Here is a 26,750-nt window from a genome sequence, read left to right on the forward strand (position 1 = left end):
GGGCTTTGAGCTAGGGTTGTGTTACTAATTGGGTCCCCCATTAATGGTGTACGTGAGTGAGAATTAGGGTTAGGGTTTGTGGGGTTAGGTGAAGAGTAAATGTAGTTTAGTTTAGTAGTGTGAGTTATAAGGGTAGAAGAAGAAGAGCATGGAGAAGTCTTCTTCTTTATGGTCCTTAAAAATCTCAACTACTTGGACGAAGGATTCCTAACTTTCAGCGTTTGTATCGGTCCTTAGATCCACATCTATTGGCATACTATTAAATTGTTAATTTTAATTAATATTTATATATACACTATAAATATCTATAACATATCAGGTTTATTTTACGCAGCGTATATGTTGTATATATTTAAGAATTAAACTTTTATGAATACTATATGCAATATTATTATAAAAAATATATATAATTATCTATTTATCTTAGGATCCTAAGGAAATAAAATAAATTGTTGTTGTTTATGTAGCTTGCCAATTGTTCTTTATTAATTGTAAGATTTTTAGTTTATTTATTTATTTAATGAAATATGAAAAATGGGTGTTGTAAGGGTGACCCGTGAGGCTAGAAAAACCGTTAGATATTTTGATCGATGTGGATAAATCACCTAGCAGATTTTTATTATTATATCTCTACGGTGTATGGAAACTCTCAACCTTTTTATATAGGAGCTCAACTTGCAGTGGCAGCCGAATAAATATAAATTAAATATTTTATAGATTTGGATTAAAACTTTAAGTTAATACCACACAAGAAAATAATTACTATCGATTTCTGGGCCATGAGGTCAAAAGCCCACTGAGCCTTTGCTTCTTCTGAGCCTATCATCATTGGAAACCCAAGACATTTTGGAGACGAGCACGAATCTCAAGGCACTATCTACGAAATAATATGTTTGTGTGTGTAGGAGAGAGAGAGAGGACCATCTCTTTCGCTGTTCATCTTACATCGCTCACGATCTCCAATGGCCGAGGTAGTCTCTCCTCGAACCTAATTTTTCTTCCTTTTCTTTTTAATTTGGGGTTCATGTGATTGTTGATTAAAGTTTTCGATTCGTTTTGCGCAAAAGTTATTGATTTAAAGTATAGTTTCCTGTAATCCATTGGAAAGCGTTGTTGTTTTTTTGTTTATTATTTGGTTGATTTTGTTGTAGATTATGTTGTTTTGATGTTCTTCAGTGCGTTTGGTTGATTGGTCTCTGTTAATTTGTGACATTTTTGAATTTTTTCAATTTCTAGGGCACTTTGATAGCTTTTGTCATTTAGGGTTTGAGAGGAATTTGCTCGATGTTGATGATTTAATTGTAGACCTGAACTCATATTTTCACAGTCAGTGGTGTTTGTCATGCGTTTTTGTTTCTTTTGAGCTCACAAACTAATTTTCTTGATGTACAAGAATAATTTTTATAGATTCTAATCTAATTGACATTTAGCTCAGCATATTTTTGACAAATTTCTATGATCATGAACAACGATATACTGATTTTTGTAGCATAGTCTGGTACCATGTGTCTTGTATTCTGTTTTCTAGTGTCTTTTTCTTTTTCTAATGTTTTTCCTTGTAGGGAATTAGAATTGAATGATATTTGCCAATGGTGTCCTTGAATTTTGTAGTAACAATTGTCTAGGCGTCGAGTCGAGTGCTCTGGATATTTAGACATCTCTGCCCCTAGTTTTTATATTGGACAACCTTAATCAAAACATGCCTTATGTGGCTATTAATGCTCCATGAATTTCTCATGTTAAATATATGTGTTAGAATCCGTCTCTTTTTGACGTTTATGAATTCCATTATTTTGTTTTTAACGGAAAGTTTGATTTTTTTTTTCTTTGCACCAGAATTAATGTCCCTAAAAAGCTTATTTTCATTGTCTACATGATCAACAGATTGAGTTAAAAACAGCACCGGCTGATTTTCGCTTTCCTACAACTAATCAAACAAGGCATTGTTTTACTCGTTATATCGAGTTCCATAAGTATGAGTTTGTTCATCACTTTAAATTTATGATTATGGTTCTTTTTTGAAGTAGCATCTACATATGCTTGCTTAAATTGCCATCGGTCAAACACCACTTGTGCAGATGTGTGAATGCTAAAGGTGATGATTCTGGAGAATGTGAAAAGTTTGCTAAATACTACCGATCTCTCTGCCCAGGCGAATGGGTGGGTATCATGCTATTTTCTTTAAACCTATTTGTAGCTTAAATGTAGCTTGTGGTTTTCTAGCCAATCTTGTTCATATATCCTCAGCCTATAGTATTGGATCACATTCCCATGTATTTATTTTATTTTAAATGTGTTAATTTATTGATTGGTTCTATTATTGCCTGAAATTGATGGCTTTCTTAACTCCTTTATCTGCATAGAAACCTTTTAAAATAGAGACTAACTTGGCCTTCTGGATATATTTTTGTTGGACTTGGAACTTCAACTCGAGTATATAAGTACAATGGTCTTGCAATTTGTGAGATCTAGCACTCATTCAATTATGTCCTGATGTGTCAGTTTCCATTACATGATATGCTCAAGCATTAGAACTTTTATTGTTAATCTATAAAGTTGTCTACTTCATCATGTGATTAATCTTGACTGGTATATGCATTAGTTCATTAATTTTACCTGCATTATAAAGTGATCTGCACATTATACTGAAAGCCTCAAGAAGTTGAGTATGCCAATGAAAGAAAAAGTACTGTAAGATTTTTATTTTCTTTCCCGGTTTTATGCATTCCATTTGACTAATTTTGCTTGTCTTATTGAGCCAGATTGAAAAGTGGAATGAACAGAGGGAGAACGGAAATTTCCCAGGCCCTCTCTAATCGATAGAGGAATCAAAATGCTTCAAGCTAAACGTTCTCTGTTTATAATAAACAGTCAATATGTTGCTATTCGAACTTAGTCTTTGTGTTTGCTTTTCAAATTTCTTTTGAATCAAGATTTTCTGAACTTTTGGATGTTATGCGTTTGGGCAAATGCTTCAATAAGAAAACAATGGATCGGCGGTTTTCCTTTTGTTGGCCCTTTTGTTCATGTGAAAGTTTGATTTCATGCTGTCAGCAAGGCAAAAATATGTTACCATTTTTTTGGTTGCGTTCAGAAACCCTAAAAATGGTATCATTTATGGTTTTATTTTATATGACAAGAATATCTACTACATAATATAAGTTCTTATATTGAAAAAATTTGTTATAAACCTCGCAAAAGTTCTATAATTGTATATTTATCTTCAGAAAAAATATAATCATATATATATCCCTAAAAAATATAAGTAATTGCGGATATGTCTCTACTGTTAGATTCAGTTAATTAAATTTTATTAATTATGGTTATAATTTGGATTAAAATATATAAAATGTCTAAAATAATCATTGTACAATTTTATTTTACAATAAATTTTTTTTTAAGGGTATATATGAAAAGAGTATTATGGTCATTTTATATATATTTGTTAACGGATAGTTTTTCAACTAATTTAAACTTACGTAATTATTTTTTATTCAGGGACAAATATGAAAATTTAAAATTATTCCGGGTACACTTGTAAAACACCCTTCATATATATACATGTGTGTGTATATGCTTAGGAGCTCCAAAGGAGTTGGGATGTCATTGTTAGGATGTGAACATGGATGTGTGTGTGCTTGCGCCTGTGTGTGTGTGTGTTTTTTTTTTTACTCTATAAAATAACCCTAAGATGTGTAAAGATTTTCATGAGGATCAAGAAGGTGAAGGGTGGAAGTAATGACAACAGCAAGAGGATTAGAGAGTGCAGAAAAAGGAGGACCACTTCTTGCAATTGTCCATGATTGCAGATAATATGTAATAAATGATCCAAAAGTTCCCTGAAATTTTATTCAATTCACTTTATTCTCAAATGATGACAGTGGCTTAGTTATTCTGCGGATGTCCTTCAATATCAAGGTCTCTTCCAATCAGCAGAGACTCATGCAAACTACTTTGGACATCATCTTGTTCTGTTGAATCATCTTTTTGATCTACTTTAGCTTTGGTTTCATAATCCTCTGTTTTTCCCCACAGAACCATGTACAATCCACCAACGACAGCAGTAGCACCAATTAAGCTGAAAATTGGAAACAATATTGTCTATTAATATAACATCAATCAAATTATTATGTTGAGATGGTGATATTAGTGATTTCAATAATTCAGGTGATGATTTTGTTAGAACAGACCTTCCAACATAGACATTTTCTTGAAGCAGCAATGCACTGAGGATCGTAGTGATCACAAGGCTGAGTGGTGCAAACATTGCAGAAAACACAGGTCCTCTTGATGCAATTACCCAAGATACAAGATAAAATGTCACACCAGATCCAAATATTCCCTGTGTATTAATTATTGTCAATATATATGTTATACATGCGATATAAAGTAATTTTTTAGTTCTCATGATTCAGATTTTGATGAAATTTACCACAAATAAGCAAGACAGAAGTTGAAAAACAGTTTTGATTATCCAAGCATTTGAATTTGTTTCTATGATTAGTGCCAGGATAAATGATTGCATGGTTGATAAGAAAGACACCCAGGTTGCTAGTGATAATGGATCAAGATAATTCTTACAAATTATTGCCTGAAAAACAAAATCAAATTGATGATCAGTTGATGGTTCGGTCAGTGTATAAAAAAATCCTGTAAAAATGAAGAACAATGAATAAATCAGCAACTTGAATTCACCTGCAGAATTAACCAAAGAGACCAACAGCAAATGCTTCCAGTGAGAAATAGGAACCCCTTGATCCATTTTTCTTCTAATAAATTAATGTTATGAAGCTTGGAGCCCTTGTACAAAGCCATGCAAACAGCTCCTGCTACACAGATTAGAGTTCCAAAGATCTTGGCATAGGTTCTCAAGCTTTTTGGTTTTAGTTTCTCAACTCTGCTCATGTTTCATTGAAAATTTTTCATCAAGAGAAAGTGCAGCATGAGATAAATAGTGTGCTATAAATTCTATGGTTTGAAGAGTAGTTCACCCAAAAACAAGAGCCATGAGAAAAGTTGCAGCTGGGAGTGTATTGGTCATTGCAGCAGCCAGAGAAGACAATGATAAATCCAAACCATTGTAGTACAGGTACTGGTGCATGGTGGGACTGAAAATGAGATAAAACATGAATCACAACAACTTTAATTAATTAATTGCAATCAAAAGAGAGAGCAAAAAAGTCATAAAAATCATACCCAACAAAAGAAGTAAGAAACACCAAAAGAAATCCCTTCAACCCCAAAGCCAATTGATTAATCTTCCCTCTGCTTGCAACATGAATACCAAACAACATAATTTTACATAAAAAGAAATGAAATATTTTTTTTTCTCATCCAAAGAGAAAGAGAGACCTGTTGAGTATGATTGATGTAGGTATCAAGAGAAGTGAAGCTATAGCTTGTCTGTAAACAACGAAGACTATGATGCTCATGCCCTCTGTGAATGCTTCTTTGGAAAAGATGGTCATGCATGAATATATACTTTGCACCACCACCATTGCAACCACTTCTTTCAAACGATGATCAACCCTTCCCTTCATTGCTTGCAGGTGTGTTTGTGTTTTCTATGTTTGAGAAGGTTTATATAAAAAAGAGAAGAGAGAAGGTTTCATATTACATATATGTATTTGAGAAATTATAAGGTTCTACAAAGTAAAGGACCTTTTTTATCATTGCTTTGATTTTTAACTTGGTCCCCATAGTCCATTGATGAGAATTTATGGTATGATAAGACATTATTTTCAAACACAACAACACAATTGACACGCCCTGTCACTGACTTATCACTTATGTCACGCACCATTGGATCAACATTATCACTTTTTGACTTCATCCAAATCGAATTGAATCATTAATTTGTAAAATTCATATGTAAATTAGTATCGCTGTGATCAAATTTGTATAAACATTTGTTTTTAATCAAATAAATTTGTTTTATATTTAAGGCATAATACTCTGATTGGTCCCTCTATTTTTATCTCTCTTCTCTTTTGGTCCCTCTACTCAGAAATGCTCCTGACTAGTCTCTCTATTTTTGAAAATGTGCCCACTTAGTTAAAAATACTCCCAACTAATCCCTCTACTTTTAAAAATGACCAAACTAGAAGGACTAGTTGGGAGGATTTTCAAAAGTAGAGGGACTAGTTGGGAGCATTTTTAACTAAGTGGACACATTTTCAAAAGTAAAAAAACTAGTCGGAGCATTTTTGAGTAAAAGGACCAAAAGAAAAGAGAGAGAGAAATACATGGACTATTTTGGTAATTATATTTATATTTAAATACAAAATTAAGTGAAACTCAGATATCATGGTTTCATGTGAAAAACTTAGGTGGTGTTTGGTACATTGTAACTGTAAATATAGTCGATTTTCAGTTATAATGTAATTGGAAATACACTGATTTTAAAATACCGTGTAGTCAAATTTGATGTTTAGTTAAATATAAGTATTATAAGATTTTGTATTTGGTCAAGGAAATTTATAAATTTGAAATTAAAATTTTTTATATACAAAATATTTTAATGTCATTTTAATGATTTTAAGTATCGTATCAATTAGTTTAACTATTAATTTTATTATTAAATTAGTTATTAAAATTATTATTATATTATTTAATTTTTATTATATTTTCAATTTTTAAATTTAATTATTAACCCAACAAAAAAAGTATTTATAAATTTTTCATACATTTCTACCATGTTATTTAATGATTTTAATTATAGTATGGATTATTTAACTATTAATTTTATTATAAATCAGTTATTAAAATTATTATAATATTTTATAATTTTGTCCACTCAACAAAAGTATCCATGAATGTTTGACAATACTTGTTTTTTCTTAATTGATCACATATAGGTAACAAGTTATATATGTGAAGACATTTTAGGACAAGGGATATGGTTTTACGCCCAATTTAGGCGTAAAACCAAATCTCTCATTGGATGTGATATGAGTTACATTGGTTTTTAAAATCATGTGAACCAAACACTGGATTTTGAAAAACATAGTAACTAAAGTTACATGTAACTCCAAATCCCTCCAAACAAACACTATCTTAGTGTGCATGAGAAATCAACAGTAACTCACCATAAATTGCGTAAAGGATGAGAGTTCAAAATTTTGCTTATATAGTACTGCTTGTTACTATTGTTAATGTACTGTATATTAAGATGGATTGAAATCCAACAGTCCAAAACTACGTCCATAAATTCATAAATTATGGACGTTCACTAAGGATAAGGGCTCTACTCATCAATATTATTTGTTTGTCCATTTTTTTTAAATTACATGGCAACAAAATTTATCTTTAAAAGTTTGTTAAGCTATTATAACTAATGCACTTTTATATTTGTCTATTCATTTAACAATACTTATCATATTTATAAAAAAAATTTAAAAAAAAAAGAAAAAGAAAAATAGAACATGCACCATTCTTTCTCAAAGCCTTTTTCTTTTTTTTCTTAATTTTTTTAATGTTTTTGTTTTAGTCATAATCAACAGGTTCTTATGTCTATTTTGCCATCAAGTTGAACTCAAAAGTAATGATATAAAGTTAAATAGAATCGATAATTTTCCACCAAGCAATTATAACATGTTCCTATTTCATTTTTCTCTTAAATAAAATTTCATAAAATTTTAAAACTAACTTCGAAAGTGGGTATATATATATATATATATAAGACAAAAGCAATTACCAACTCCTATATAGAATAGTGGTTGTATTTAACTTCTCCAAAAGTTTTTTTTTTCTTTCCGCCACTCTGAATTTGCGATTCAAAACTTTTCAACGTAGAAGTAATTAAAAAGAATCATCAATTCTGTGAGAATGGTGACAAATTAGATAAAATTAGATAAAAAGATGACAATTAAATATTCCTAAAGATGGCACTAGTAAAAACCTCTTGATAGCAAGGTTTATTTGAATGAATTCAAAATTATTTGAATTCTATTTAATTACTTATCAAGTCTTTATTTTTAGCTTATATTTGATTTGCTTATTTCAACTTGATTTATTTACTTATTTATATCTTGAAACTACTCTTCTCGTGTGGATGTGCATATGTGATAATAAATCTTGGGGGTCTAACAATTTATTTTATTTTATTGTGTTGATTCTCTTTTAGCAATCTAATTATTTTGGAATGTTATTTATAAGACAAGCATGTCACATAATAATATATCGTAATATTCTATTAAATTTATGTAGAGATTGAAGTAAAAGTTGTGGGATAAATGTTAATCCAATTCATGATCTTATTAGAACTAGGCTTGTTTAACAACCTTGTATAATTTTATTGTCTTAAGATTAAAATGTATATAGAATTAATATGCAATTTCAAGTGAAAAGAAAATTGGGCCGGATTGATTAGCTTAAACCTTAGACTGATCTCTCTCATCTCAAGGTCCCTTTTACATTGGAAGAAATTAATAGAGCCATATTTGAACTCAATGGTAAAAAAGCTCTTATTAAGGTTGGTGATGTTTTTTATACAGGAATTGCAGATTTGGAATGAATTAATTATGCTCACATTGTGGTTATTTCTATTTCGAACACCACCAGTAAAAAAAAAGTCATTTCCACACTATGACATATTAACTCACCACTAAAAATAACTTTTAATATCCCTACTTCTGATATAGTAGGCAATTTTTAAAGATAGAGACATTTTCGATACCGTTATAGTAGTGGCACCATTGTAGGTTATGGAGAAATGGCATCCATATATTGGATTGGGTTAGAGTTAGGGGTGTAATTGTAAATGAGTTGAGTTGCTTGTGAGCTACTAGAGATCGATTTGGTCTATGCTCGAATTCGATTCTACTTTTTACGAGTCGAACGAAGCTCAAGCTACTTGTTTAATTTGACAAGCCGATCTCGAGCATAAAATTACTCAGTTCGCGTGAGCCTAAACGAGCTTCTATATATAAAATATTAAAAATTAGTTATATTTAAATTACAAAAATACCTAAGTATATAAGCCACATTATTCTAATTTTTAAATTCTAGCCCCAAATAAACCCCAAATTAATCATATTTGGAGCTTGGAATTTTATTTTGAATATAATGAAGATGTGTTGAATTTGAAATTTTATTATGAATTATATTAGATTTATTTACATTATTTGGAAATGACAGGTTAATCGAGCTTAAATGAGCTCAAGCTTTTCGAGCTTAGTTTGAGTATAACTAATTTTGAGCTTTACGAGTCAAGGTTGATCTACTTGAGCTTTTTAGCGAGTCGAGTTTGAGCATAAAAAACATGACTTGAACGAGCTCGAGTCTGGTGATACTCCACTCGGCTTGGCTCGGCTCGTTTACGCCCCTAGTTTGAGCTAGTGACTTGATAACCCCTAATACTCCTTTGCCTTACTTGAAATGGATGATCACCCTCATTGATTATTTTGTAGGTACCTCCATTCATTTTTTAGTCTTTTGTCTACATGTACAACCCTACATTTATGATTGGTGGATATCAATATCAAGTTTTATTAGCTCATCAAGGTGGTTTATATAGGGTTTTTTTTTTAATTTTGTAAATAATAAAAAATTATAAAAATAGGCATGTTCTGCATTATTTACTATAATGCGTATTTTTTTTTTTTTTTGAGAAAACGGAAAATTTTCCTTCATTTTTTTAATTATTTTTTTATTAAAAAAATAGAAAATGGGAGAAGCTCTCTTTTTTAATTAAAAAATTATGAAAACGGGAGAGTTTCTCCCGTTTTTATTTTTTTTAAATTTTTTTAATACAAAAAATTAGAAAACGAGACTCTCTCCCGTTTTCCATTTTTTTTTAAAATCTTTAAAAAATTCTTAACCGCCAAACATGCTGCGGTTAAGGAGTTAATTTTTTTTTAAAAAAAAATTATATTAGAAAATAATAATTAAGTTATATATGTATAGGTTTTATTTTTTAAAAAATATATATCTTGAAAATATTAGAAAATATGACGGTCAAATATGCACCGGTCAGTAATTAGGACGGTTAAACTTGCACCGATTAGTAATTAGTACAAAGTAGTATGGCTAAATTTGCACCACCAATTAGTAAAAAAGTAGGACAGTCAAATCTGCACCGATCAGTAATTAGCACAAAGTAGGACGGTCAAACCTACGTCATTGGTCAAACCTGCACCGGTTAGTAATTAGTATAAAGTAGCTCGGTCAAACATGTACCAGTCAGTAATTAATAGAAAATAGGACGATCAAACTTGCATTGGTCAGTAATTAATAGAAAATATGACGGTCAAACTTGCACAAATCAGTACTTAACATAAAGTAGGACTGTCAAACCTACACCAATCAGTACTTAGCACAAAAAATTACTTTTTTTCGGCAAAATAGATGAAATATGGTCACTCTATAATCTTAAGAACGCCATTAAAAATTATCAATAAAAATCTCGTACACGTGTAAATATAAAACACCGGACAATTAGAACTTGAAATAGGATTAGAATGGGAGAAAATGAGAATGGAGGAGAGGTGGTCTGAAGTGGGAAATGGGCATTATATAAAAAAAAAATATATAAAAAAAATGCAATGGTAAAAAAATTTTATTTTCGTTAAAAGGGTGACTAACGGATATATATATATACACATACAGATATTATATACATGTATAATATATTTTTAAAACAAAAAGTGGAAAACGGGAGAGCCCGAAAGTGGAAAACGGGAGAGCCCGTTTTCCACTTTTCATTTATTTATTTTTTTTAAAAAAATTTCTTTCGTTTTCTATATTAAAAAAAAAAGATAAAACACAAAAAAAAAATATTTTGTTTTTCCAAAAAACGCGCATTTAGATAAATAATCTAGAACATACGCATCTTTATTTTTTATAATATTTAAGAAAAAAAAGTCTCATTTGTTTTGTTCGGTTTTATTGATTTGTGTCACTTGTCTTTTGTTGTGTAATTATTTTTGTTTTTAAATAAATATATGATTTATGCACTTAAATAAAAAAAGTTAAACAACTAAGTACTCTTTGAACATGAATAATTAATGCTTGACATGAAAAATGACAAGCATTGCTTAGAAGCTGAAAAGCTGTAGGTCGGACATCCAATTAGCGTGTAAACAGTGTGTGTCTTTTTCTATATAAAATTAAAGTTTCTGTCAGAGTATGACAACATTATAAATTAAAGATAGTTCGATGATTTAAAAGCTTTGTTAGTTCCTCCGATGTGGTTTGTGGGTATTAACTAACACTTAAGTACTCATAGAAGTCTCACACAAACTAATAAATAAAAAGCACACAAACAAACACAAGGAGACACGTGATGTTGGTACTTGGGTTAGCGTCCGCTTGCACTACGTCTTGGGACAGCCGGAGATAAACAATCGCTAAAGGGTAAAAATAGATGAAAGTCTGAACAGCATCACTCACGCTCTCGGTGATAAAGATCACTTTCACCTCTACAGATTGTTTGGTGCTCACGCTCTCGCCGAAGAGTCGCTCGAGAGTCGCGCCTACGATCTCGAGCAAGGGTGAGCTTATATGGGCAGCCTCAGCGTCCCAAATATAACAGTCACCTCTTTTTAGAATCTCATGACTACTAATTTAAAAACACGCCAAATTAGGTATTGCGACTCCTGTTGTAACATGAATTGCTGACATAGTACTGCTTGACTTGGTGAGTTACGAGTTTACGTTGTGGGCGACCTCGAGACCCATCGACCTCCGGTCATGCTTGGTCCGAGTCGATCGGCCAAATCTCTCGATCCATTGCAGGCAACTAGCCCTACCTCCTCGGGTTCCTCATCACAGGATCCCTCGCAAGGCGCCAGCGTCCTTGTCGTCTTCAGCGAAACTTGCCAAACTTAGTCTTCGATCTTTCAGAGTTTGGTCTTGAAGATTCTCGAACTTGATCTTGATTCACCACGAGTTTGGTCCTCGAAATCTTGCCTTGATAGACTTGATGATTCTCATCAAATCATATCTCCTTTATTCACACCATGAATAGATCTTTCTTTAATTAAGCTCCACCATATTTAGTCTTCAATCATATCACCTAAATATGGTCTTGATATGATCTTGTCTTCAAGTTGTAATGCATTGCCAAAAATAACTCCACCAAGATCTTTAAGATTGCTTCACCATGATTAAAAATAGCTCCATCAAGATCTTCAAGATGTTTGCCTTGCACTCCAAGTCTCCATGCCATGTCACCATGCTTGCCACATCATCAATTATGCTTTGTCACCTTGATTGCCACATCACTTGGTCTAGGTGTCAAATCATGCCAATAAATAGTGCGGTTGCACTAACAAGCTTGATAACTAATATTCAATATATAAAAACTAACATAAATAGCATATACCTTAAATTAAGGAGAAGTTTGATTGGATATAGTTAAAAATTGTAGTGGATATACATTTATAAATTTTTGTATCTGAAAGTTCAGCAGAGTCAAATTCAGTGTTTGGTTGGATGTATTTATAATGCTGAATCACATAATTTTGTGTTTGGTTGGAGAGATTTGTAAATTTGGATTTAAAAAACATGTGCTTGTAACTTTGGTTTGATGTATTTTTGCATGATTACATATTATGGTCACCCATGCTGAGGTTACCCCACCATAATATTATATATAATTAATATATATTATAAATATATACATTTTATTTTATGTAAATATGAATATAAGTTTCAAATATTATCAGTAATTAATATAATTAATATATAATAAAATATAATATATTAATTATTTGTTAAAATAATTAATATAATATAATATATCAATTATATATTATATTTCTAATAGTAATTAGAATATAATTATATTTTATTAAATATTTTATTTAATAAAATATAATTATAATGTAAGTAATATTATGACTAATTAATATAATTAATATAATCCAAATTTTAAATATTATATAATTAATATATATTTGCACATGAATACCTCACATGACTTGCATGTGAGGGATTCATTGGATGGGATTTTAGAATTCGGTCATTTTGGCAGAATTCCATAATCGCATAACTTTAGAATTTGTAAATACAAAGAATAATTTAAATTTTTTTCAAACAAACAAATGATTTCTAAAATCCAAGCATTTTGAAATTCTTTGGTTTTCAAATCCAGTCAAACAAATACCTCCTAAGTATAAACATAGGATTAATTTTTTGATAGGTCACTAAGTTTTGAACTTATTTCTTTCCGGTTACCAAGTTTTAATTTGTATCATAAAGGTTACTCAAGTTTGATTTCATTCCACCGGGAGGCCACCCGCGAGTGATCACATCCATGCTGCTGACGTGGATACCGGAAAAAACACAGTTAGCACAGCTTGCCACGTCCTTAGTCCGAGATGGAACCTCCACGTCAGCAAAGTTGGTAACCGTTATGATACTAAATGAAAACATAGTGACCAAAATGAAATAACAAAATATATTTCCATGACAAATCTAAGTGTGACATATTATTGAACAACTTATGTTATTCATTTCGGTCACTAAATTTTCATTTAGTATCAAAACGGTTACCAATTCTGCTGATGTGGACAGGTCGGCTAACGTTGAGGCTCTATCTCAGACTGAGGACGTGGTTTGAGCTGTGCTGACTGTGTTTTTTCCAGCATTTACGTCAGCAGCATGGATGTGGTCACTCGCAGGTAACCTCCCGGTGAAACGAAATCCTCACATTGATCAACCGTTCCATAATCCTGGTAACATTTATGATATAAATTAAAACTCGGTAACTGGAAAGAAATAAGTTCAAAACTTTGTGAAAAAAAAAAATCCTATAAACACACAAGAAAGATACCAGACACTAGGAACTTCAGCTAGTTCTATTAAATCATCACATTGATCAACCGTTCCATAATCCTCAGATTTTCCCCACAAAACTAACAATATCATGACCAAAACTACAAATTCAATATCACACCAAAATTCAACTGTAAATCCATGTCCCTGAATACACTTCAAATAAATATAGAGAACCAGCACGCTACAATGTAAAATTTTTTGCCAAGTATCTACAAGATGAAGGTGGTAGGAGGGCCTCTTCTTGCAATTTTCCATGCTTGGAGACAATATGGAGCAATAGATCGAAAAATTCCCTGAATTATATTCAATTCAATCAATAAACAGTTCAATTTATTCTCAAATGATGACAGTGGCTTAGTTATTCTGCGGATGTCCTTCAATATCAAGGTCTCTTCCAATCAGCAGAGACTCATGCAAACTACTTTGGACATCATCTTGTTCTGTTGAATCATCTTTTTGATCTACTTTAGCTTTGGTTTCATAATCCTCAGTTTTTCCCCACAGAACCATGTACAATCCACCAACGATAGCAGTAGCACCAATTAAGCTGAAAATTGGAAACAATTTGTCTATTAATATAACATCTTTCAAATTATTATCTTGAGATGGTGATACTAGTGAGATTTCAATAATTCAGGTGATGATTTTTGTTAGAGCGGACCTTCCGACATAGACATTTTTCTTGAAGCGACAATCGCAGGGGATCGTAGTGATCCATGAGCACTGAGTGGTGCAAACATTGCGAGAAAACAAAGGTCCTCTTGATCACGATTACAAGATCTTTCGTTAGAGGTGAGAGGAAGAGAGAAATGCTTGAACCATTGATCTCAATGGACAAGCTCATGTATAAATAGATGATGAAGTGTACAAGTACATATAGTGTACATAGTCTATACTCAGGATATACATACACATATATACATGTATCTAACACCCCTCCTAAAACTCAAAGGACGGATCATACATGCGGGTTTGGATAACTATGAAAAGATCTTGATCGCTTGATCTGGCAGCTTTGGTGAAGAAGTCGACTACACGAACCTCTGTGGGAAGGTAATGAAGAGACACTTGTACGAGGCGAGACATGACGTCGAGTGAAATGGGCATCCACTCGATGTGTTTGAGTCGGCTCATGACTTGGCCAGGGTCGTGACAATCTGAAGGGCCCCAGTGCTTATCACGGTGAAGAGGAATAGGGGAGTCTGCGGTATCCCAAAGTCACTGTAGGATCGAGCGAGCCAAAGCGCCTCTGAGCAGTGGAAGCTAAAAGCCACGAACCTCGACCTCGAGCCTTTGGACTTGGCTACTGTATGTTGTTTCTTAGTCTTCCAAACAATGAGAGAAGATCGAGAAGATACGATGTAACGATAACATAGAAGCGATCATCGAGGGGAACTAGCCCAAGTAGCATCGGAATAGGCACATGGGCGAAGAGTGGAATGGCGTGAATAGAGACAGAGACCACGAGATGCGGTACCACGAAGATAGCGCGATTACTCGGAGAAGATGTGCATAATGAGCGAGTAGAAAGGCGCAACAAAAGTGACTCGAGAATATGGGCTGCATGAGAAATGTCGGGGACGGGTGGCGACCAAGTAAACCAGACTGCCAACAAGATGTCGATATCGAGGAGGATCGGGTAAAGGAGTCCCATTAGAAGCTCGAAGCTGCAAGTGAAGCTCCATGGGTGTAGCTGACGGTCACGAGTATCGATCAAGCAGGAGGCGAGCAAGAAGGTCAGAGTATATCGTTTCTTGAGGTAAGAGCGGTAGCCATCAGGGCGAGAAGTGATCTCAATACCCAAGTAGCAGAGCGGACCGAAATCGGTCATCAAGAATGTCTCACGAGTTTACGCTTCACGAAAAGCGATGTAGGCGGGGATCGCCCTCGATTAAGAATCATGTCAGTCCACATGAGAGAAGAATGAGTGCGACCACGATGTGAGGAATGAACAAAGGCTGCCGAATCATAGATGCTCGAAGTGAAACCGGCCGCCTCGATAACGATCTTGCAGATCGCTCAAACCCGAGGCCCGTGGAGACTGTTTAAGACCATAAAACACAGCGAAGTCGACAAAGCGATCCACAGAGGCACCCGAAGACGGGAGGAGGTCGTATAAACTTCCTCTTTAAGTCGCGTGAAGAAGCGCATTCTTCACATCAAGGCGATGTAGGCGGGCGGTGAGCGCGAGGCAGCAGGCGTGGGCGCGGGCCGTGAGCGCAAGAGCGAGCTGGGCGCGGGCTCGAGCATGTGATGTACCGCAAGCGAGGCAGGCGCGGGCGTGTGCGCGGCCGATCATGGCGGGGCGAGGGCGTGGTCGGGAGGCAGGCAGGGCGAGCGGCGGCAGTCGGCGGGAGAAGGAGTGGGCGGGGTTCGGCCTGCCTAGCTAAGTCGATACCATGTTAGAGTGAGAGGAAGAGAGAGTGGCAGACCATTGATCTCGATGGACAGCTCATGTATAAATAGATGATGAAGTGTACAAGATGCATTATAGTGTACATAGTCTATACTCGGGATATACATGCACATATATACATGTATCTAACGGATACAAGATAAAAATGTCACACAGGATCAAATATTCCACAATGTATTAATTATTGTCAATATATATGTTATATTTTGCAATATAAAGTAAATTTACTAGTTCTCATGATTCGATTTTTGATGAAATTTTACCACAAATAAGCAAGAGCGAAGTTGAAAAAAGCAGTTTTTGATTATCAAGCATTTGAGTTTGTTTCTATGATTGAGTGCGGGATAAATGATTGCATGGTTGACAAAGAAAGACATCCGAGGTTGCTAGTGATAATGGATCAAGACAATTCTCACAAATTAGTGCACGAAAAACAAAAATCAAAATTGATGATCGATTGATGGTTCGGCCGATTGTATAAAAAAATCGGTAAAAATGAAGAACAATGAATAAATCGACAAGCTGGAATTCCACTGCGAATTAACCAAAGAGACCAACAACAAATGCTTCCAGTGAGAAATAGGAACCCCTTGATCCAGTTTTCTTCTAATAATTTAATGTTATGAAGCTTGGAGCCCTTGTACAAAAGCCATGCAAGCGACTCATGCTACCGCAGTTAGAGTTCAAAGATCTTGGCATAGGTTCTCAAGCTTTTTGGTTTTAGTTTCTCAACTCTGCTCATGTTTCATTGAAAATTTTTCATCAAGAGAAAGTGGAGCATGAGATAAAAAGTGTGCTATAAATTCTATGGTTTGAAGAGTAGTTCACCCTCAAAAACAAAGAGCCATGAGAAAAGTTCGGTGGGGAGGGTATTGGCCATTCGGGTGTCGAGGAGAAGGCGATAATAAATCCAAACCATTGTATGTACAAGTCTTTGGGTCATGAAGGGATGAAAATGAGATTACAAAAACTTTAATAAATTAGTTGCTATCAAAAGGGAAAGATCATACCCAACAAAAAGAAATAAGAAACACCAAAAGAAATCCTTTCAACCCCAAAGCCAAGTGATCAATCTTCCCTCTGCTTGCAACATGAATGCCAAACAACATAATTTTACTTAAAAAGAAATGAAATATTGTTTTCTTCATCCAAAGAGATAGAGAGACCTGTTGAGTATGATTGATGTAGGTATCAAGAGAAGTGAAGCTATAGCTTGTCTGTAAACAACGAAGACTACGATGCTCATGCCCTCTGTGAATGCTTCTTTGGAAAAGATTTTCATGCATGCATATATAATTTGTACCACCACCATTGCAGCCATTTCTTTCAAACCATGACCAACCCTTCCCTCGTTCATTGCTTGCTGGTGTGTTTGTGTTTTTATGTTTGAGAAGGTTTATATATAAAATAAAAAAAAAACGAAGAGAGAATGTTTATCTCGGCATACCTATTTCAAGTGGAAGACCTAGAAGATAGGATTGGGATATCCTACTAAACAAAATTCGTTTGAGGCTCGCTTCTTGGAAATCTAAACTACTATCCTTAGGGGGGAGACTCACACTGGTTAATTCAGTGCTTACTGTCATTCCCACCTACTGGATGTCGATTTTTAAACTTCCTTCCTGGGTTATTAAGGGTATCGATAAGATTCGCAGAGATTTCCTCTGGTTCGGACCGGACAATCATCAGAGCAAAATTAGACTGGTTTCCTGGACTAGACTGTGTCGTTCTAAAGAGCAAGGAGGATGGGCAATTTTGAATTTACATACTTTTAATAATGCCCTTCTTGGCAAATGGTGGTGGAAGATTGCTTCTAAGACCCGTTGGAATATCTGGTGGTGAGAGCTATTAATTGGCAAATGGTGGTGAGAGCTATTAATTGGAATATCTGGTTTGAAAGAAATGCTCGTATCTTTAATTCCAATTGCCTTTCGTCTGTTGCAATTATTTTAAAGATTATTTGCATGATAATTTCATGGTTCAATGCAGCCCCAGAAGCTAAAAAGGCAAAACTTGAGGATCCTGTGTCAAAGATAAAGAGGAGTCTGGAAGTTCCTGAGTTCTAGAGATGTGGTGCAGGATTCCCCGTCATCGAGACCTTCTTCTCCTGGCGAGATTTAGACTTTCTTACATGTTTTCTTAAAGGAGCTTCCCTTCCTTTAGGTTTTTACCCCTTTCTTCTCTCTGGCTTTTGTTTTGCCTGTTGTTCTCTCAACCACTTCTGGTGGTTTATTTTGTAAGAGCCACGGCTCTTTTTGGTGTTCTTTACTTAATGAATGTGGTTTATCCACTTTTTTTTTTAAAAAAAAAAATTGTTTTCATATGACATATATGTCTTTGAGAAATTATCAAGGTTCTACAAAAGGACCATCTTTTATCATTGTTTTTATTTTTATTTAGTCCAAATAGTCCAGTGATGAGAAATTTATGCTTTTATTCTGTTATGATGATAAGATATTATTTTCAAACACGACAAGACAATTGTATCACTTATGTCACGCATCATTTGATTAACATTATCATTTTTATACTCATTAATTTGTGAAATTCATATGTAAATTAGTATCGCTGTGATCAAATTTGTATAAAAATGTGTTTTTATTAAAATAAATTTGTTTTATATTTAAAAACAAAATTAAGTGAAACTCAAATATTATGGATTCATGGGTAGTGTACATGCAAAATCAACAGTAACTCACAACAAATTGTATAAACGATGATAGTTCAAAATTTTATTGTTTGTTAATATTGTTTATGTACTGCATATTAAGATTAAGTATTGTTTATTAGTATTATTTATTAATCTATTTTTTTCAAAATAACATGGCAGAAATTTTTTTAAAATATCATTAAGCTATTATAACTGGTGTACCTTTATATTTCTTTATTTATTTGACAATCCTTATGATATTTTAAAAAATAATAAAAAAAAAATGCACCATTGTTTCTCAAAGCCTCCCACCCCGGCAAGTTTTTCTTTTTTAAAAATGTTTTAGTAATTATCTACAAATTCTTATGTTTGTTTTGCCATCAAGTTAAACTCAAAAGTATACCCCATCTTTTTTTTTCCCACTCTTTTTTTTACTGTTTTAGCTATTATCTACCAATTTTTATGTTTATTTTGCCATCAAGTTGAACTCAAAAGTAATAATATAAATTTAAATAGAATCGATAATTCTCCACCAAACAATTATAGCATGTATAAAATAAAGTTTTATATTTCATTTTTCTCTTAAATAAAATTTCATAAAGAACTAGTTTTGAAAGTGGGTACGTGTAGAAAGGATATATATGTTAGTGCGACTGCACTATTTAATTGGTATGATTTGACACCAAAACAAGATGACGTGGCAACCATGATGACAAAGCATAATTGATGACATGGAAAGCATGGTGACATGGCAAGGAGACTTGACTTGCAAGGCAAAACATCTTGAAGATTTTGGTGAAGCTATTTTTAGTAAGTCTATAACATGGAGGAAAATATCTTGAAGATTCTGGTGGAATTATTCTTGGAAACATGTTACAATTTGAAGACAAGATCATATCAAGACCATATTTAAGTGATTTGATTGAAGACTAAATATAGTGGAGCTTAATTGAAGAAATACCTATCAATGGTATGCATAGAAGAATCCTTGATGAGAATAATTGAAGATCATTAACCGCAAGATTTGAGGTCCAAACTTGGGTGAAATGAAGATCAAGTTTGGAGAATATTTGAAGACCAAACTTGGAAGGTTGAAGACTAAGTTTGGCAAGTTTCATAAAGACGCACAAGGACGTGCGCCCCTTGCGAGGGGACTGCGTGATGAGGAACTGAGGAGGTAGGCAAGTTGCCGGCAGTCGGGATCGGGAGATTTGACTGCATCGACTCGGACTAAGCATGACCGGGAGGTTGATGGGCCTTGAGGTCGTCCGCAACGTAACCAGAACTCAGTCAAGTCAGCAGTCATGGTCATGTTGCAACTTATGTTACAACAGGAGTTGCAAGTTGCAACAGCTAATTTCAGAAGGTTTTTAAATTAGTTTCAACGGAGATTCTAAAAGAGGTATAAGCTATATTTGGGACGTTGAAGCGTCTATATAAGCTACCTTGCTTGTAGATTGTATGTGTGACCGGAACAAGAGAGAGTGGGTGCACAAGACAATCTAGAGAGGGTGGTGATCTTTGTTTGTGAGTGTTGAGTGACAAGTGTTTGTACTCATGTATTTTCACCTCTTTTAGTGGATTGTTTATCTCCGGGCTTGACCCCCCAGACGTAGGGGTGTGGATGCCGAACTGGGTTACTAACGTCGTGTATCTCCTTCTTGTTTGGTTTGTGTATGCTTGTATGAGTGTTTGAGTGTTCCCTAAAAATCACAAACCACACCGGTGGAACTAATAATATATATATATATATATGAGAAGAGCAATTAGCGACTCCTATATAGAATAGTGGTTGTGTTTAACTTCTCCAAAAGTGGTTTTTTTTCCTTTCTGACACTCTTAATTAGCGATTCAAAAATTTTCAACGTAAAAGTAATTAAAAAGAATCATCAATCATGTGAGAACGGTGACAAATAAAATAAAATTAGATAAAAAAAATGACAATTAAATATTCCTAAAGATGGCACTAGTAAAAATCTCTTGATCGTAAGGTTTATTTGAATTCTATTTAATTACTTATAAGTCTTTTATTTTTTAGCTTATATTTGATTTGCTTATTTCAACTCGATTTTATTTACTTACTTATATATTGAAACTACTCTCCTCGTGTAGTCGTGTGGATGTGTATATATGATAACAAATCTTGAGGTCTAACAATTTATTTTATTTTATTTTTTGTATTAGTTTTCTTTTAGCAATTTAATTAATTTGAAATGTTACTTAGAAGACAAGCTTGTCACATAATAATATATTATAATATATTAAAGTTATGTAGAGATTGAAGTAACAGAATTGGGATAAATGTTAATCCAATACATGATCTTATTAGAACTAGGCTTGTTTGACAACCTTGTATAATTTTATTGCCTTAAGATTAAATGTATATAGAATTAATGTGCAAAGTCAAGAGAAAAGAAATTTGGGCAGGGTTGATTAGCGTAAATACTTAGACTGATCTCTCTCATCTCAAGGTCCCTTTTACACTAGAAGAAATCAATATAGCCATATTTGAACTCAATGCTAAAAAGCTCTTATTAAGCTTGGTTATGTTTTTATACAGGAATTGGCAATTTGGAACGAATTAATTAGGCTCACATTGCGGGTATTTCTATTTTGAACACCACCATTAAAAAAAAAAAAAAGCCATTTATGCAAGTGACCTTGAGAAGGGCCGTTGTTCATCATCTTTTGTTCTCGTTTGTCTTTAGTTTTGTCATTTGGTCGGGTTCTTCAGTTGTCTCCTTACCACATCTAGTAGTAGTTGCTTTTTATTTTAATTAAAGTGGTTTATCCACCTTTTTATTAAAAAAAAAAAGTCATTTCCACCTATTAGTTCTATTAACTCACCACTAAAAATTATTTTTAATATCTTTACTTAGTATAAAATACAATTTATAGTTTCAAGGGCATTTTAGTAATTTTAATGTAAAACCTTACCTTTTATTACCCTCAATCCAAACACTATAAGATTTGATAACCTCCATTTACTTTACCTTCAAGCCAAACAAGGTATAACTTAAAACCTCTTTTTACATTATTTTATCTTGCTTTACCCTATTCTATTTTTACAAAACCTTGCTTCATCTCATCCAAGCAAAGCCTAAGTGAATTGATGAATTTATTACTAGATTTGATATAGTAGGCATTTTTCAAAGATAGAGATATTTTCAATAATGTTGTAGTAGTGGCACCATTGTAGATTTTGGAGAATGGCATCCAGATATTGGATTAAGCTAAAGCTAGTGACCTGATAACCCCTAATGCTCTTTAGCCTTACTTAAAACAGATGATCACCCTCAATGATTACTTTATGGGTACCTCCATTCATTTTTTAAGTCTTTTGTCTACTTGTGCAACTCTACAGTTATGATTAATGGATGTCAATATCAAGTTTTATTAGCTCATTAAAGTGGTTCATTTATTTTGTTCGGTTTTATTGGTTTGTGTCTTTTACTCATCTTTTGTTTTGTAACCATTTTTGTTTTTAAATAAATATATAATTTATGCACTTCAATAAAAAAAAATTTAAACAACTAATTACTCATTCAACATGAATAATACTTGACATGAATAATGGCAAGCATTGCTTAGAAGCTGAAAATCAGGTCAGACATCCCAATTAGCGTGTAACATAGATGTGTGTGTGTCTTTTTCTTTATAAAATTTAAGTTTCTCTCAAAGTATGAGAACATTATAAATTAAAGCGAGTTCAATGATTTAAAAGCTTGATAACTAATATTCAATAATAAAAAAAAAGATTAAATAGTGGACTTTTAAACATCAAACTCCCAAGTCCCAAAGTACCAGACACTAGGAACATCCCGTTGATCAACCGTTCCATAATCCTCAGATTTTCCCTACAATATCAACAATATCATGACCCAAACTACAAATTCAGTATCACACCAAAATTCAACTATAAATCCATGTCCCAGAATCCACTCCAAATAATAAATATAGAGAACTAGCACGTACGCTACAATGACAGTGGCTTAGTTAATCTGCAGATGTCCTTCAATATCATGGTCTCTTCCAATCAGCAGAGACTCATGCAAACTACTTTGGACATCATCTTGTTCTGTTGAATCATCTTTTTGATCTACCTTAGCTTTGGTTTCATAATCCTCTGTTTTTCCCCACAGAACCATGTACAATCCACCAACGACAGAAGTAGCACCAACCAAGCTGAAAATTGGAAACAATTTGTCTATTAATATAACATCAATCAAATTATTATCTTGAGATGGTGATACTAGTGAGATTTCAATATTTCAGGTGATGATTTTGTTAGAACAGACCTTCCAACGTAGACATTTTCTTGAAGCAGCAATGCACCGAGGATCGTAGTGATCACGAGGCTGAGTGGTGCAAACAATGCAGAAAACACAGGTCCTCTTGATGCAATTACCCAAGATACAAGATAAAATGTCACACCAGATCCAAATATTCCCTGTGTATTAATTATTGTCAATATATATGCAATATAAAGTAATTTTTTAGTTCTCATGATTCAGATTTTGATGAAATTTACCACAAATAAGCAAGACAGAAGTTGAGAAACAGATTTGATTATCCAAGCATTTGAATTTGTTTCTATGATTAGTGCCAGGATAAATGATGGCATAGTTGATAAGAAAGACACCCAGGTTGCTAGTGATAATGGATCAAGATAATTCTTACAAATTATTGCCTGGAAAACAAAATCAAATTGATGATCAGTTGATGGTTCGGTCAGTGTATAAAAAAATCCTGAAAAAATGAAGAACAATGAATAAATCAGCAACTTGAATTCACCTGCAGAATTAACCAAAGAGACCAACAGCAAATGCTTCCACTGAGAAATAGGAACCCCTTGATCCATTTTTCTTCTAATAAATTAATGTTATGAAGCTTGGAGCCCTTGTACAAAGCCATGCAAACAGCTCCTGCTACACAGATTAGAGTTCCAAAGATCTTGGCATAGGTTCTCAAGCTTTTTGGTTTTAGTTTCTCAACACTGCTCATGTTTCATTGAAAAATTTTCATCAAGAGAAAGTGCAGCATGAGATAAAAAGTGTGCTATAAATTCTATGGTTTGAAGAGTAGTTCACCCAAAAACAAGAGCCATGAGAAAAGTTGCAGCTGGGAGGGTATTGGCCATTGCAGTAGCCAGAGAAGACGATAATAAATCCAAACCATTGTAGTACAAGTACTGGGTCATGAAGGGACTGAAAATGAGAAAAAAAAAAGAATTACAAAAACTTTAATAAATTAGTTGCTATCAAAAGGGAAAGAGAGAAAAAAAATCATACCCAACAAAAGAAATAAGAAACACCAAAAGAAATCCTTTCAACCCCAAAGCCAAGTGATCAATCTTCCCTCTGCTTGCAACATGAATACCAAACAACATAATTTTACATAAAAAGAAATGAAATATTTTTTTTTCTCATCCAAAGAGAAAGAGAGACCTGTTGAGGATTGATGTAGGTATCAAGAGAAGTGAAGCTATAGCTTGTCTGTAAACAACGAAGACTATGATGCTCATGCCCTCTGTGAATGCTTCTTTGGAAAAGATGGTCATGCATGCATATATACTTTGCACCACCACCATTGCAACCATTTCTTTCAAACCATGATCAACCCTTCCCTCCTTCATTGCTTGCAGGTGTGTTTGTGTTTTTATGTTTGAAAAGGTTTAATATAAAAGAGACAATGTTTTCTTATGACATATATGTATTTGAGAAATTATCAAGGTTCTACAGAGAAATGGACCATCTTTTATCATTGTTTTGATTTTTAATTTGGTCCCAATAGTCCAGCGATGAGAAATTAATGCTATCAAAAATTCTAGTATGATGATCAGACATTATTTTCAAACACGACAAGACAATTGTATCACTTATGTCACGCATCATTGGATCAACATTATCACTTTTGTACTCATTAATTTGTAAAATTCATATGTAAATTAGTATCGCTGTGATCAAATTTGTATAAACATTTGTTTTTAATCAAATAAATTTGTTTTATATTTGAATACAAAATTAAGTGAAACTCAAATATCATGGATTCAAGGGTTGTGTATATGAGAAATCAGCAGTAACTAACCACAAATTGCGCCAATGGTAATAGTTCAAAATTTTATTGTTTATCAATATTGTTTATGTACTGCATATTAAAGTAAGTATTGTTTATTAATATTATGTATTAACCCATTTTTTTCAAAATTATATGGTAAAAAAATTATTTTTTAAATATTATTAAGCTATTATAACTGGTATACCTTTGTATTTCTCTATTTATTTAATAATTTTTATAATATTTTAAAAATAATAAAAATTAAAAAAAAAATGCACCATTGTTTCTCAAAGCCTCCCACCCTGCAATTTTTTTTTTAAAAAAAATGTTTTAGTCATTATCTACAGATTCTTGTGTTTATTTGATGTTGTCGGGATCGGGACCGTACGCGTTCAGCCGAAAACGGGAGCCGGCCATGTGGCCGTAGGTAAACCCCGATGAGCCGGGTATGGAAAAACCCGAGACTTAGCCCGGTGACCAGGCGGTTCAACCGGGAGCCAGTTGACCCGTACGGGTCAATCGAGTCACTAATATAAGAGTTTTTTCTAATATTTAATAATTTATTATTATTTTTCTCATTAGAAACTACAAAAATCATGTATATTTATTAATATTATTTTTTTAATTTATAATCAATCAATAGAATTACAATATATATATATATATATATATATATATATATATATATATATATATATATATATATATATATATATCAACAAAAAAAAATTAGCATTTAAAAATAAAATTTATTAATATGTTATGTAAATACTAAATACTTTCTAAAATTTAATTTATTAAAAAAATAAAATAATAAATGAGTGTAATTTTCTTATAAAATATAAAAATAAAATATTCTAACTAAATAAAAAATATAAGAAAATTTAAAACAAAATAAAATCTCAATTGAAATTGGGTAAGTTACATAATTTATTGATAAAATGTATCATCCATATAAAAGATAAGAATTAGTAAATTAAATTTCTTATCTATTCTAACAAAATCAACCAATAAAAAATAAAAAAATAAAAAATACCGAGAGAAGTTCAATAATTATATATTAATATATTAAATTTGTAAATATTTAAAAAATTTTAAAAATAAATGGCATAATTAGAAAACACTAGTGCATATAAGTTCATTTATCAATTTAAATATCAAATTTGAGTAATTTTTTATATTATAATTATAGTTTTAATATTATATTTGTTCATTATTAATTATTATAATTTTTTTTTTTATTTTATTATTGACCCGGTTCAACCCCGGTTCGACCCGGTCGAACCCATTGACCCCTGACCCCTAGCCTTAACCGGGTTAATGCCCGGGCCGGGTCTAACAACCTTGGTTTATTTTGCTATCAAGTTGACCTAAAAAATATACCCCTATTTTTTTTTCCGTTCTTTTTTTTTACTTCTTTTACATTTTTAGTCATTATCTACCGATTCTTACATTTATTTTGCGACCAAGTTGAACTCAAAAGTAATGATATAAATTTAAATAGAATCGATAATTCTCCACCAAACAATTATAACATGTATAAAATAAAGTTTCCTAATTCATTTTTCTCTTAAATAAAATTTCATAAAATTTTAAAACTAGTTTTCAAAGTGGGTACATATAGAAAGTATATATATAGATATATATAGATGAGAAGAGCAATTACCAACTCCTATATAGAATAGTGGTTGTGTTTAACTTCTCCAAAAGTTTAGTTTAGTTTTAGTTTTAGTTTTTTTTTTTTTTTTCTATCTGCCACTCTTAATCAGCGATTCTAAACTTTTCAACGTAAAAGTAATTAAAAAGAATCATCAATCATGTGAGAATGGTGACAATAAAATAAAA

General features: G+C 32.7%; 3 protein-coding genes across 4 annotated transcripts; 1 reads left to right on the forward strand and 2 right to left on the reverse strand.

Moving 5' to 3' along the window:
• The first annotated feature begins 914 nt into the window (after positions 1 to 914).
• Positions 915 to 3,014, forward strand: LOC120266725 (cytochrome c oxidase subunit 6b-3). The gene is made up of 4 exons (XM_039274383.1): positions 915 to 971; positions 1,885 to 1,973; positions 2,079 to 2,160; positions 2,763 to 3,014. The coding sequence occupies exons 1-4, from the start codon at positions 963 to 965 to the stop codon at positions 2,814 to 2,816; spliced, it is 234 nt and encodes a 77-aa protein (XP_039130317.1). The 5' UTR covers positions 915 to 962; the 3' UTR covers positions 2,817 to 3,014.
• An 803-nt stretch (positions 3,015 to 3,817) lies between these two features.
• Positions 3,818 to 5,618, reverse strand: LOC120266600 (WAT1-related protein At4g28040-like). Its single transcript, XM_039274240.1, has 7 exons — positions 5,353 to 5,618; positions 5,197 to 5,265; positions 4,992 to 5,108; positions 4,696 to 4,897; positions 4,433 to 4,591; positions 4,191 to 4,342; positions 3,818 to 4,078 (listed from the first exon to the last, which is right to left on the reverse strand). The coding sequence occupies exons 1-7, from the start codon at positions 5,538 to 5,540 to the stop codon at positions 3,886 to 3,888; spliced, it is 1,080 nt and encodes a 359-aa protein (XP_039130174.1). The 5' UTR covers positions 5,541 to 5,618; the 3' UTR covers positions 3,818 to 3,885.
• Positions 5,619 to 22,549: 16,931 nt separating this feature from the next.
• On the reverse strand, positions 22,550 to 24,520 carry LOC120266641 (WAT1-related protein At4g30420-like). 2 transcript variants are annotated; one of them, XM_039274284.1, is made up of 8 exons: positions 24,296 to 24,520; positions 24,140 to 24,208; positions 23,939 to 24,055; positions 23,643 to 23,844; positions 23,380 to 23,538; positions 23,147 to 23,298; positions 22,824 to 23,033; positions 22,550 to 22,705 (listed from the first exon to the last, which is right to left on the reverse strand). In XM_039274284.1, the coding sequence occupies exons 1-7, from the start codon at positions 24,481 to 24,483 to the stop codon at positions 22,841 to 22,843; spliced, it is 1,080 nt and encodes a 359-aa protein (XP_039130218.1). In that variant the 5' UTR covers positions 24,484 to 24,520; the 3' UTR covers positions 22,550 to 22,705; positions 22,824 to 22,840. The 2 variants fall into 2 exon arrangements, with proteins under 2 accessions (XP_039130218.1, XP_039130217.1); XM_039274283.1 differs by having other exon boundaries at positions 22,550 to 23,033.
• Between the last annotated feature and the right edge of the window lie 2,230 nt (positions 24,521 to 26,750).

The sequence above is a fragment of the Dioscorea cayenensis genome, chromosome 8 (assembly GCF_009730915.1).
Source record: "Dioscorea cayenensis subsp. rotundata cultivar TDr96_F1 chromosome 8, TDr96_F1_v2_PseudoChromosome.rev07_lg8_w22 25.fasta, whole genome shotgun sequence".
Taxonomy (NCBI): domain Eukaryota; kingdom Viridiplantae; phylum Streptophyta; class Magnoliopsida; order Dioscoreales; family Dioscoreaceae; genus Dioscorea; species Dioscorea cayenensis.

What these genes read in the sequence shown, in the direction of transcription:
- LOC120266641 (XM_039274284.1), bottom strand. Translation starts at nt 24,483, where the DNA reads ATGAAGGAGGGAAGGGTTGATCATGGTTTGAAAGAAATGGTTGCAATG. An exon ending in CTCATGGCTCTTGTTTTTGG is followed by an intron (nt 23,845 to 23,938) that starts GTGAACTACTCT and finishes AAACATGAGCAG; the next exon opens with TGTTGAGAAACTAAAACCAA. An exon ending in TTCTGTCTTGCTTATTTGTG is followed by an intron (nt 23,299 to 23,379) that starts GTAAATTTCATC and finishes ATTAATACACAG; the next exon opens with GGAATATTTGGATCTGGTGT.
- LOC120266600 (XM_039274240.1), bottom strand. Translation starts at nt 5,540, where the DNA reads ATGAAGGGAAGGGTTGATCATCGTTTGAAAGAAGTGGTTGCAATGGTG. An exon ending in TTTCTTACTTCTTTTGTTGG is followed by an intron (nt 5,109 to 5,196) that starts GTATGATTTTTA and finishes TCTCATTTTCAG; the next exon opens with TCCCACCATGCACCAGTACC. An exon ending in TTCTGTCTTGCTTATTTGTG is followed by an intron (nt 4,343 to 4,432) that starts GTAAATTTCATC and finishes ATTAATACACAG; the next exon opens with GGAATATTTGGATCTGGTGT.
- LOC120266725 (XM_039274383.1), top strand. An exon ending in CGTTATATCGAGTTCCATAA is followed by an intron (nt 1,974 to 2,078) that starts GTATGAGTTTGT and finishes CCACTTGTGCAG; the next exon opens with ATGTGTGAATGCTAAAGGTG. An exon ending in CTCTCTGCCCAGGCGAATGG is followed by an intron (nt 2,161 to 2,762) that starts GTGGGTATCATG and finishes TTATTGAGCCAG; the next exon opens with ATTGAAAAGTGGAATGAACA.